General features: G+C 42.1%; 1 protein-coding gene and 1 long non-coding RNA gene across 3 annotated transcripts in view; one reads left to right on the top strand and one right to left on the bottom strand.

Moving 5' to 3' along the window:
- The window catches only part of LEO1 (Leo1, Paf1/RNA polymerase II complex component, homolog (S. cerevisiae)), a 46251-nt gene extending 42084 nt beyond the window's left edge, over positions 1 to 4167 (top strand). For both annotated transcript variants that reach the window (XM_011986231.1, XM_011986224.1), the window contains one exon: positions 3932 to 4167. In XM_011986231.1, the coding sequence (XP_011841621.1) occupies positions 3932 to 4036 (105 nt within the window). In that variant the 3' untranslated portion in view covers positions 4037 to 4167. The remainder of the gene's footprint in view (positions 1 to 3931) is intronic.
- The window catches only part of LOC105544019, a 12881-nt gene extending 4906 nt beyond the window's left edge, over positions 1 to 7975 (bottom strand). Inside the window, exon 1 of the long non-coding RNA XR_001006704.1 lies at positions 7839 to 7975. This is a non-coding gene — a long non-coding RNA (uncharacterized LOC105544019). The remainder of the gene's footprint in view (positions 1 to 7838) is intronic.
- Between the last annotated feature and the right edge of the window lie 4800 nt (positions 7976 to 12775).

The following is a 12775-nucleotide window of genomic DNA, read 5'->3' as shown; positions in this document are numbered from 1 at the left end:
TCAGCCTTCCTAGTAGTTGGGATTATAGGCACCCGCCACCATGCCCAGCTAATTTTTGTATTTTTAGTAGAGACGGGGTTTTGCCATGTTGGTCAGGCTGGTCTCAAACTCCTGACATCAGACGATCCACCTGCCTTGGCCTCCCAAAGTGCTGGGATTACAGGTGTGAGCCACTGCGCCTGGCCAAAATTTGTTTCATTGTTCTGCAACATACTTGTTTTAAATTAGATGAGGCAACATCTTAATGATACATTTATAGTGCTGAACTGTTGGCAAACGTGAGTCCTCATCTAAGCAGATGCTATCTTTTTCTTGGCAAATAGAAACTGTGAATGAAAATTGAGAAGTATCATGGGACTTCTGTCTATTCCTAGTATTCTCAGAAGTGAGTTTTTTTTTTTTTTTTTTTTTTTTTTTTAGTGATCCATCAGATAGCCTTCTTCTAGGCTGGGCAGTTGCAAACCTATACTGCCTGACTTAAAAATGCCTCTTGGGAATGGCCACCCAGCTATTACAGGAACCACCCTCTACCTCCCTTATCCAAATACTCTCTTTCAGGTCTTCCTGCACTCTTCCCTTTCCTGCCCTGACAACAAAGATTTTACTTCTTCCTGGACCTCTCAACCCCTGCCACTGCCTCTTCATGTTACCCTAGTGTGAGTCCTGGTCATGCGTTACAATGGAAGAAGGAATGGGAGCATTCCTGTTCTAAGTCCCTCTCTGTTCTTTGCACACTAAAGCCCACCCAAACATCAGGATCCTGGGTATGCCTCTGATATTAAGGGGAGTTTTCAGACCCCAGGTCCACAGCCCAGAGAACACCATTATCATCATAGCATGCCTTGAAATGGAGGTGAGGGCCAGTCTATAGTAGAGTGAACTGCATCGATTTTGGTGCTACCCTTTCCCACTTGTATGGCCTTGGGCCAGTCATCTCGTATTTCTGAGTCTATCTCCTCATCTGATCAATGGAGTTTATGCTCCCTGTCTTGTAAAAATGTTGTATTACAGTATTAATAAACAACAGATTTGAAAGTAACACAATATGTAGTAGCTGAACAAGAAATACTATTTTCCCTTTTCCAACAGAGTCTAAGTTACCAAAAAGAAGAAAAATGTAAAGGAGAGCTTTTTATTCTCCCTCATTTTTTTAAGTAGTTAAAACTTTACAAAACCTCAATTACCTCAAAGATCTAGATAAACAGGTAGGGGGAGAAACCGTGTGCTGGTACTGTGTTCTCCAGGAGTCTGGGAAAAGGGAAAGGCCCGAACTGAAAGAAAGATGGAGACAGTGGAAGGGAGAGGTATCAAGGCCAACCCTCGGCTTCTTAGACAAAAGAGGTACCTGCTGTGAAGGATTAGTTAGAACATGGTGCCAGGCAGCCTTCTCTCTGTGTCTCTTTCTCCAGCTCTCCCTCTTGAGACTCCATTTCCCCTCTGACAACCCTGCCTTATCTTCATAACTGTGGACTGTTTCTGTACCTACAGGGACCTGCATTCGTGACTGTATTAGCAAGCTTTCTTTTAGACTTAATAAACATATTTTTGTCATTTACTGCATTTATATATGACACTGGGATCCATTCCAGTTATGTTCAGTAAGGCAGCATCCCACATCCTGAAGGCTTCTGTCACCTTTCTAAGTCCTGGGAGTCTGAGAAACTATACACTTTTGCTCTGTGTGATGGCTGACTGGCTGGCTTGCTTATTTATTTATTTGTTTGTTTGTTTGAGATGGAGTCTTGCTCTGTTGCCCAGGCTGGAGTGCAGCACCGCGATCTCGGCTCACTGCATACTCTGCCTCCTGGGTTCAAGTAATTCTCCTGCCTCAGCCTCCAAATCCACGCCCAGCTAATTTTTGTATTTTTTAGTAGAGACAGGGTTTCACTATGTTGGCCAGGCTGGTCTCTAACTTCTGACCTCAAGTAATCTGCCTTCCGCAGCCTCTCAAAGTGCTAGGATTATAGGCACGAGCGACACGTGACCTTATTATTTATTAAAATTTTTTTTGTAACAATTATTATTATTATTTTTTTTGGTGAAGACAGATGTCTTACCATGTTGCCCTGGTTGGTCTCACTCAAACTCCTGGCCTCAAGTGATTCTCCTGCTTTGGCCTCCCAAAGCCCTGGGATTACAGGCATGAGCCACTGCGCCCATTCCCGTTGTTGTGTTTTTCTGTGCTTATGTGTAGCTGCCAGAGAAGTCAGTCCTTGGCAGGCTTTCCAAAGCAGAACTTCACAGCTTCTCACTCCAGAGGATGGATTAGGACTGGTGCCAGTGAGGCTCCTTTGGGAGAGACCTGGCCATCTCCTGGCTGCTGCTGTCCAGGGACCTTTAGGACAGGCTGGACCATCTTTTAGAATTACCATGCTAGTTCTTTTAGTGATTCAAATTTCATCTCCTTAAAGGATTTTAGAGCTGAAAAGACAAACACACCAAGGCTCATTTTTGGAAGGTTACCAAAAAATAGTGATTGCATGTAAAATGTTTAAGATAAGATTTTTCCTTTGAAAATTAAAAGACAAGTAGTGTGATTGAATGTGCTCTTTGCCTGTGGGGCTGGGAGAGAAGTATTTGGGTTTGCTCTAGCCTGTAGAGTAGACAGGAGGGGCTCTTGTCCCTTCTTAGGGGCAGGATCTATCTTTCAGTGTTGCTGTTTAGGTAAATTCCCTGCTGCCAGCTGGGAAGTAAATGGAGGAAGAGGACTTCCCTAAATCCCTTACTGTGGATTCATAACTTCCCCCCTTTGAATTCTCCTATGGCTTTTCAGGTCTGTGGGAATGTATTTGGGATAACAAGGCAGAAAACAAGTGTGAGATGCTATCTTGTCTGTCAGAGGGCCAGCCATGAGAACCATCAGAAAAAAGTGGGCATACCAGGTTGCATTCTACATCTAGCAGCCTGTGGTCACAGCAGCAAGATGTCTGGCTTTCCCTAACTTCAACCTTCAAACCGTTTGTTCATCCCATTTAATTTTTAATTTTTATTTATTTATTTATTTTTGAGACAGAGTCTTGCTTGCTCTGTTGCCCAGGCTGGAGTATATTGGCGCGATCTCAGCTTAGTGCAACCTTTATCTCCTGGGTTCAAGCGATTCTCCTGCCTCAGTCTCTTGAGTAGCTGGGATTACAGGCGCGTGCCACCACACCTGGCTAATTTTTGTAGTTTTAGTAGAATTGGAGTTTTGCCGTGTTGGCCAGGCTGGTCTCAAACTCCTGACCTCAGGTGATCCACCCGCTTTGGCCTCCCAAAGTGCTAGGATTACAGGCATGAGCCATTGTGCCCGGCCCATCCCATTTAGTGTCAGTTTATTTTAATCAGTATTTGATACTTAGATACTGACATGTTCAAATTCTATCTGTAAAAAATGTTTTTTAGATAACTTCCTAAATTATTTGTTTCTGTTAGAACATTTGTACAGAATGATTTTAAACAGAGGAAACTTGTGTATAGATGCCCTTTAATATCATGAAATATTTTCTTAAAAACCTTTATGATGTGAGTTTTTAATGCATTGAAACAAATTGTTCCCAAAAAACCCAAATCAACAGTCTTTAAAATACTGAATTTTAGATAATGGAAAGAAGTGAAATGCTGAGGAGGCAGAGAAAAAAACTTTGAGAAATTACCTGATCATGGTAAAAATATCCCGACAGGACCAGTGATTAGACAGGCAGAACTTTTGGGAGAGCCCCGCCCCTTCTGTGGCAAATCCTGTCTCCAGTTTCCTGCACATCCTGCTCTGTGTTCAAAGGTTTCCCTGTGAGAGATTAGCTCACAGTTGCTGACACCTCACAATCTCCCTCACAATCTGCAGGAAGTTACTTTGAGTTGTCAGAGGGTCATTCAGCTCATAGCTACTTTTGATAAACCATCCTAAAAATGTTCTTTATTGACTTGTAGATTTGTAAAAATTGTATCTGTTTAGGAGGGTGAACCTTCTGGAAAGAGAAAAGCAGAAGATGATGATAAAGCAAATAAAAAGCATAAGAAGTACGTGATCAGTGATGAAGAAGAAGAAGAAGATGATTGAAGTATGAAATATGAAAACATTTTATATATTTTATTGTACAGTTATAAATATGTAAACATGAGTTATTTTGATTGAAATGAATCGATTTGCTTTTGTGTAATTTTAATTGTAATAAAACAATTTAAAAGCAAGTCTCTGTTCAAGAAATCTACTTTTCCGGCCAGGTGTGGTGGCTCATGCTTGTAATCCCAGCACTTTGGAAGGCCGAGGAGGGTGGATCACAAGGTCATGGTGGCATGCGCCTGTAGTCCCAGCTACTCGGGAGTCTGAGGCAGGGGAATCGCTCGAACCCGGGAGGCAGAGGTTGCAGTTAGCCGAGATCGTGCCACTGCACTCCAGCCTGGCGATAGAGCAACACTGTATCTCAAAAAAATAAAAGAAAAAAGAAAAAAAAAGAATCTACTTTTCCTAAAGCAAACTGATTGTTAATGCTTTACACAAAGTCTTAGGTCTCAGTGAATTCCTGCTGCTCTCTCAACCCCCTTACCTCTCATTCCCCACAAAGAAGCCTTCTGGCCAGGCTGAGATTCTCTCACAATTCTGGAGACTTGGAGTCTAAAATCAAGCTGTGGGAGGGCCATGCTGCCTCTGAAGATTCTTGGCAGGGATCCTTCCTTGCCTCTCAGTTTCTGGTAGTTCCTGGCAATCTGTGGCTTTTGACAGTATGACTTCCGTCTCTGCCTCTGTCTTCACATGACCTTCCTCCTGTCTCTGTTCCGGGTCTCAGTATCTCCAGATCTCCCTCTGTTCATAAGGACATCATTCATTGGATTTAGGGCCAACTCTAATCTAGTGTGATATCATCTTAACGAACTACATGTGCAAAATTCTCTATTTCCAAATAAGGTCACATTCTGAAGTTGTGGGTAGACATGGATTCAGTGGGGTGTGGGGGGTGGGTCACTATTCAATCCACAATGATAACCATGATAAATATTGTTGTAATGTAATTTTTAAAATTGTATTCAAAATTAATGTCAAAAAAATCCATGATGAACAAAATGTCAAAATTTTAAATGAAGACGGGATCTGGGCTGGGCACGGTGGCTATCCTGTAATCCTAGCACTTTGGGATGCCGAGGTAGGCATCACTTGAGGTCAGGACATCGAGACCATCCTGGCTAACACGGTGAAACCCCGTCTCTACTAAAAATACAAAATTAGCCGGGCATGGTGGCACATGGCTGTAATCCTAGCTACTCGGGAGACTGACGCAGGAGAATTGTTTGAACCCAGGAGGCAGGGGTTGCAGTGAGCCGAGATCCTGCCAGTGCACTCCAGCCTGGGTGACAAGAGTGAGACTCTGTCTTAAAAAACAAAAAATACAAAGGGAGGGGAATTTGATTCCTCTTGATTGGAAGAATGGCAAAGAATCTGCAGGTATGTTTGAAATCCACCACACACATATTTGCCTTCTCTGTGGAGCTCTTCTGCATACACTAATCTTGTCCTTACTGATAGCCTCTACTTTGACTCATCTTTCTTCCTGGTGCTATTAGTCCAAACTGGGAGTGGCAGTTGTGGGAGGCTTACCCTGAAGCCTGGTTATAGATAAAGAAAAGTGACATCGAGAGGGGAGGCCTAAGTCATCATCATGTCACTTTCCTAACTCAGAAATCTTCAGTGCCAGCTATTTCCTGGCTTATCAAATGGAAACCCCTCTACCTGGTTTTTAAGAGCCTTCATTCTGACTCCACTCTCTCCAAGGCAACACAATTTTGTGTGTTTGTTTTAAACATGGTACCAGTAGACACCTGTGTCAGTTGTTAAGCTCTTGTCTCTTCTCCAAACCTACTCTTCTGTACCTGGCACGGAGGTGCTGGGGCCAGGAGTCCACAAACCAGAGTTGAGCTTCGCCAGCTGCCCCCTGTTAGGGGGCGCCAAAGGAAGACTGGAAGCCTGGAGAACTGAGAAGGGATTGCTCCTTCCTGTTTGCTTATGGAACTTTCTGGGGGCTTCCTGTTGACTTGCATTTTCTGAGAGGACCCACCAACACTTCTTCACCTGAGCAGAGGCAGAGCCTTTCTGCAGCTGCAGAGTCCAGTTTGCAGTTTTGCCAGCACTTGCAGAGCCAGCTTCATTTTCCCCCCTGAGAGACATCAGGACCAGCTGGGCAGCAGCTTTTCCTCAGGTCTGAGTTAAGCTCCAGGGGGCCCTTTATGTAAGTGTTTTAAGTTTTTATAATCCCCCCTTTTCCCTATCAGCCCCACAGGTGGAAGCTGTTCTTTGCATCTGCTACCTCTGTAAACCCTCAGAGTTCCTCTTTTTATACTTTCAGTAACCTAGTCCACAACTTTAAACCCAATTGCAACTTTAAAATATTAAATTATGTCTGTACAGCTGTACAGACAACTGGTGTGTTTTCTGTTCCCTGACTAGAACCTGACTAGGTGATCAAGGCAACAAATCCTCAAAGATGGAGTTTAGGGGTTGGTTTGGGTTTGAGTGCAGTTCTGAGCTCCCCACCAATGAGCAGGGGGATGCTGGTAGCCCATGGTGTCCATTGGTATCATGATGAGTCAGATTATCTCCTTTACTAGAGTAGACTACAAACTGGGGAAAGGAAATACCCAGAGTTGGAGGACTACTAGATACTGGCTCAGTTGATGCTCACTCCTAGAACCTCAAATACTCCACTAAATACCAAGTGGAGACTGACAGTGGTCAGGTGATAGATGGAGTTTTAGCCCAAGTTCAACTCACAGTATGCCCTCCAGATTTACTGACCCACCTTGTGGTTTCCCCAGTTCTTAAATATATGATTGGAATAGGTATATTTTGTCAACTGAGAAATTCCCCACATTGTCTTCTGATCCATGAAGCACCATTAAAAAGTAGAAAGGACCAAGTGGAAGCCCCTGGAACTTATTTTTCTCACCAGGATAATAAACCAAAAACAACACTGCATGCTTGGGGGAATTGCAAAGATGAATGATACCATCAAAGACTTGAAAGAAACAGAGGTGATGATACCTCTTACATCCCCCATTTATTTATTCATTAATTTATATTATTTATTTATGAGACAGAGTCTCGCTCTTTATGTATTTGTTTTTGAGACAGAGTCTCGCTGCATCACCCAGGCTGGAGTGCAGTGGTGCGATCTCAGCCCACTGCAACCTCCGCCTCCCAGGTTTAAGTGATTCTCCTGGCTCAGCTTCCCGAATAGCTGGGATTACAGACAGATGCCACCAAGCCTGGCTAGTTTTTTTATATTTTTAGTAGAGATAGGGTTTCACCATGTCGGTCAAGCTGCTCTAGAACTCCTGACCTCAGGTGATTTGCCTGCCTCGGCCTCCCAAAGTGCTGGGATTACAGGCATGAGTCACTGCACCTGGCCACATCCCTCATTTAGCTCACCTGTATGGCCTATTGGCAGATTGATCTTGGAAATGACTGGTTATCTTCTACCGAATCAAATAATGACTATATTAGCAGCTGCTATTTCATATATATTTCTTTGAGACAGTCTCATTCTGTCACCCAGGCTGGGTCACAAGGAAAGTGAGAAATACATTATTAAGCAGAGGAGGACATGTATCCTTCAAAAGCTGTAGGCAGGGCCAGGTGTGGTGGCTCACACCTATAATCTGAGCACTTTGGAAGGCCAAGGTGGGTGGATCGCCTGAGGTCAGGAGTTCAAGACCAGCCTGGGCAAATGCTTTTTTCCCCTTCATATTAATATGTAAGGACAAACAGAAACAGTTCGCTTTTACTTTTTAGACCAATGGTACCCCTTACTAGACCAATGAAACCCTTTGGTCTGAGGCAACAATCTTGCCTCACAGCTACATGGACTTACCTATATACTTTGCCATATGGAGTCTGCAAAACTCCTGACCATCTTGATGTTCCACATGTCACACTGGTCCACTGCAGCGATGACATTATGCTGATGGTATCTGATCTGATGAGTAGGAAATAACTGTACTTTAGATGCCTTAGTAATCAGCTCTCAGCATGTAAACCAGAGAGTGGGAGATAATCCCCATCAAAATTTAGGGGCATGCCACCTCAGTGAAGTTTCTGGGGGACTAATGGTCTGGAGCATGTCTGGATAGCCCCTCCAAAAATGAAGGATATGGTGCTGTACCTTAAACCACCTACCAGTGCAAAATAATGCTTGGTGGATCTTTCTGGATTTAGGAGCCAATGTACACTTTATTTCATTGTGCACTTTGACCTTTTGCCAAGTAAGGCAGAGATGCTACCTGTTTTAAGTGAGGACCAGAATAAGAGACTGTTTTGCAGTAATTCCAGGTTACAGGGCAAACTGCTCTTCCACTTTGGCCTAATAACCCAGCATATCTGATAATGCTTAGTGTGTCTGTGGCAAATATCACTGCTGTCTGAACCCTGTGGTTAGAATCAGCAAGAGAACTGAGTACAGGTCTCTAGGGATTTGAAACATATCCATGTCCTCTTCTGTAGACAGTCGTTTTTTTTGTTTTTGTTTTTTTTTTTTTTTGGAGACAGAGTCTTGATCTCCTGACCTCATGATCCGCCTGTCTCGGCCTCCCAAAGTGCTGGGATTACAGACGTGAGGCACCACACCCGGCCTAGACAGTCCCTTTTAACACTTAATCATGGAACATCAAGTAACCACACAGGCTGAGCTTCTCAGAATGAACTGGGCATTTTCTGTCCCAGGAAGCTGTAAGATTGGGCATATGTATGGCAGTCTTTTACCAATCTATCATCTGGGCTCAATGAGGTCTAGAAGGCATGAGAAGGTTTCTTGTATAGGTGGCTCAGGCTCCCTTAATACAGACTTGCTGAATTGTCTCTTCTGTCCCTTTCTCCAAAAGCAAAAAGCCTGGTTTCAAATATCCTCAATTTATTTACTCATTTGTTCAGTCCCCAGTATGCAAATAATAAAATGACTATGGCTGTCTGCTCAGCTCTGGGCCATACACAGTGGCCATGCAGGCCAAGTTCCCATTTAATTTATAGCTCAGAAAGCTCTACTCATATTGAGAATTAAAAAGATTCCAGTACCCAGAGTTTAAGAAAGGGGCAGCAACTGCAAATATCTTAAAGAAAACACCCAAGAAACTCCAACTGAATGAAATACTATGTGCTCATGTGTACTTTGCCAAATGATTTAAGATTTGACACAAATTAGGCTGGGTATGGTGGCTCACACCTGTAATCCCAGCACTTTGGGAGGCTGAGGAAGGTGGATTACTTGAGGCCAGCAGTTCAGGACCAGCCTGGCCAACATGGTAAAATACTGTCTCTACTAAAAATACAAAAATTAGCTGGGTGTGGTGGCGCACGCTGGTAATCCCAGCTGCTCTGGAGGCTGAGGCAGGAGAATCGCTTGAACCCAGGAGGCGGAGCTTGCAGTGAGCCGAGATCGTACCACTGTACTCCAGCCTGGGCGACTGAGCGAGACTCCGTCTCAAAAAAGAAAAAAAAAAAAAACCTGAAAACAAATCACTCTCAAATTCAGCACTTAACAACAACAAGCATTTACTATTATCATGCTGATTCTGAGGATTAGGAATTCAGGAATGGCTTACCTTTCACCCACCAACTCTGCCTCCTTCTTTCTCCAAAGACACTCTAGTTAGTTAAGCTTCTGAGAACCTGGCTTAGGGAGCCAGTTTGAGGTTGGTTTAATGGAGATTTGTTTTATGAAGCTTGGGACTATGTTGAAGTGGTGGACCAAGAACTGTGTATAAGAACTTTAGTTGGAAAAATTAATACTGTGCATTTTCCCCCAACACCAAAGATCCTAGTGGGACCATGGATCTGTTTGGAGATATAGACGACATTTCTTCTGAGAGTGATGAGGGCAATCAACCACCTACTCTACGACAGCTGTTTGTAAGTACAATCACCAATATCAACCAATCCCATTATTCAAAGCTAAAAAAAGAAAGTTTCAGAGGCTGATGGGTCTGTCTCATGTTGAGAGAGGATGTGGATAGCCAAACATCTGATGAATAGGTGACTTTCTTAGCTATATTGGGAATTTCTGGATATAAGAAGGCACAGAAGGAACTACTCAGAATAAAGCTGATGCCAAACTTTAGGGGCTAGACTAATATAAAACAATATAAAAATATAATATATAACATAAAAACCTTTGATTTAAAGGTTTTTCTTATTCAAGCCTATGACAAGAAGCATGAGCGATGCTGATATTCTCTGATTTTAATAGTTGTCTAGTATTGATGGGGTGAATAATTTCATACTTCTGTTGCTGAATATGTTATGCAAAATACGTCAATAAAATAGATACTTTTTTCTACTAATGTTGGCTAACGGATCCTGTTTTCCTGTGTTTTTTTTCTGTTTTGTTTTGTCTTGCTTTTTTTTTTTTTTTTTGAGACGAAGTTTCAAAGATTACAGGCATGAGCCACCACGCCCAGCCTGTTTTGCTTTTTGTAGGCATGAGGTGAGGTTTTAGGGAGAAGCTTGGAAGAATTGCTGACTGTTTTGTCCCTAAAGTGGAGTGTAAATTTACTTCCCAGCCAGGCGCGCTAGCTCACGCCTATAATCCCAGCACTTTGGGAGGCCAAGGTGGGCCGATCACCTGAGGTCAGGAGTTTGAGACCAGTCTGACCAACATGGTGAAACCCTGTCTCTACTAAAAACACAAAAATTAGCCAGGCATGGTGGTGCAGGCCTGTAATTCCAGCTACTCAGGAGGCTGAGGCAGGAGAATCGTTTGAACCAGGGAGGTGGAGGTTGCAGTGAGCCGAGATCACACCACTGCTCTCCAGCCTAGGTGACAGAGTGAAGACTCTATAAAAAACAAACAAACAAACAAACATTACTTCCTGTCAAACCTGCATCTGCCTAGTGCAGGACGAGCAAAGCTAGCACATTTCTAAGGTCTCCAAGCTCTCACATTCTGATTCCTTTCTTAGGATGAACATGGAGTGCCTCAGGACCAGCAGGAGGAAGAGCCAATTTCTGAAACCATAATAGAAGAAGAAATTCCCAGTATCAACTCCGATTTAGGAAATGAATTGTATTTTGTTAAATTACCCAAGTTTCTCAGTATAGAACCCAAGTAAGAGGACTGATTAAAATTTTCAAGATATTAAAAATATGTGTAGAATAAATATTTTTTTTATTTATCATGAGTTTGCTAATCACAAAGATGGGAGATTTCTCATATAACTTTGAAAAAAATAAATCTAGGATGTGCTGTGGTAGAAAAATGAATCACTATTGAGAGAGAATTTTAATGCTAATAATTTTTCTAGCATTTTGGCACTTTCTTTTACATAAACAGATCACAATGGATGAAGGTGTTTCTCCCTAGTATAAAGCTGACAAATCAGAAAGTAAGAGTGACAAAGTCTGCTAGAGAAATCACAAATGTTGTGGCCGGGTATGGCAGCTCATGCCTGTAATCCCACCACTTTGGGAGGCCGAGGCGGGCAGATCACTTGAGGTCAGAAGTTTGAGACCAGCCTGGGCAAAATGGTGAAACCCCGTCTCTACTAAAAATACGAAAATTAGCCGGGCGTGGTGGCACACGCCTATAATCCCAGCTACTTGGGAGGCTGAGGCGTGAGAATCTCTTAAATCCAGGAGATGGAGGTTGCAATGAGCCGAGATTGTGCCACTGCACTCCAGCCTGGGTAACAGAGTAAGACTCTGCCTAAAAAAAAAAAAAAAAAAAAAAAAATCACAAATGTTCAATGCAAAAGCCATTGTGAATCTAGAAAAGACAATTATTTTGTACTACAAAATAGTGTCAGTGGGTGTGATTCACTAAGGTACATGCATGCAAGCTCTTGTGCTTAACACATTTTCTTTAAAAAATATGGGAAGACCATGTGTTACCTATACTTTGGAAGACATATTTCATCAAATAACATTTTGAATTGTTAGTTGCATTTGAATTTTATTTCAGGCAATATGTTTTAGAAACAAATTTCAAGAAAGCATGGTACTTTGCATACTTCTTTGAAGGTTTACATGAAGTTATTTGTGTACTGTGATTTTTGGTAACACATGGGGACACCTTGTAGGGATGATTAAATATAATATTAATCATATTCCTTACTAAATATGGCTAACATGATGTTAAAAACACAATTTGTAGGCCTTTTGATCCTCAGTTTTATGAAGATGAATTTGAAGATGAGAAAGTGCTTGACGAGGAAGATAGAATCAGGTTAAAATTAAAGGTACCATCCCACACTTTATTCCTTTTAAGTTTTTCCTTTTATAAAGTAAAGCAGGGATGACAACGTGAGACTTGAGTTTGGGAAATCCTCTTATGTTTCTTGTTCAATAGCTCTTTAGACCTAGGAATTAAAACACTTTTTCAGAATATTTTTACTGGAGGAGGTATGTGCCCTTTTTCATACCTGTAGAATTGTCACTTTCTTCTTTTGGTTGCAGTTATGCTTTTTTTGACATAAGTAAAGATAAACAGTTTTGAAAATTGTTAGCTACTTCCTTCAGGATAAATAATAATAAGGCATATGGAATTGACTCCACATTTTACAGTGGGTAGATCCTGGTGATTTCCCACAATAGAAATGTCTCAACTCTTCATGGATATTCAAACTATGCACAAAAGAGAACTTGTCATTAGGTGGTTCCTCTCTTGAAGGCCGGGGACAGCAAAGCACTACCAACTGCTTTCACAGGCATGTTGTTCTTCCTTAAGGGAGTTTCCTTTAAAACAATTTTTTTTTAACTTAAAACTTTGTGTGGGTTTTTTTTTTTTTTTTTTTTTTTTTTGGAGACAGAGTCTTGATCTCC

This window comes from Mandrillus leucophaeus, unplaced genomic scaffold (assembly GCF_000951045.1).
Source record: "Mandrillus leucophaeus isolate KB7577 unplaced genomic scaffold, Mleu.le_1.0 Scaffold108, whole genome shotgun sequence".
Lineage (NCBI taxonomy): Eukaryota > Metazoa > Chordata > Mammalia > Primates > Cercopithecidae > Mandrillus > Mandrillus leucophaeus.
This window is presented reverse-complemented; position numbering and strand designations above follow the sequence as displayed.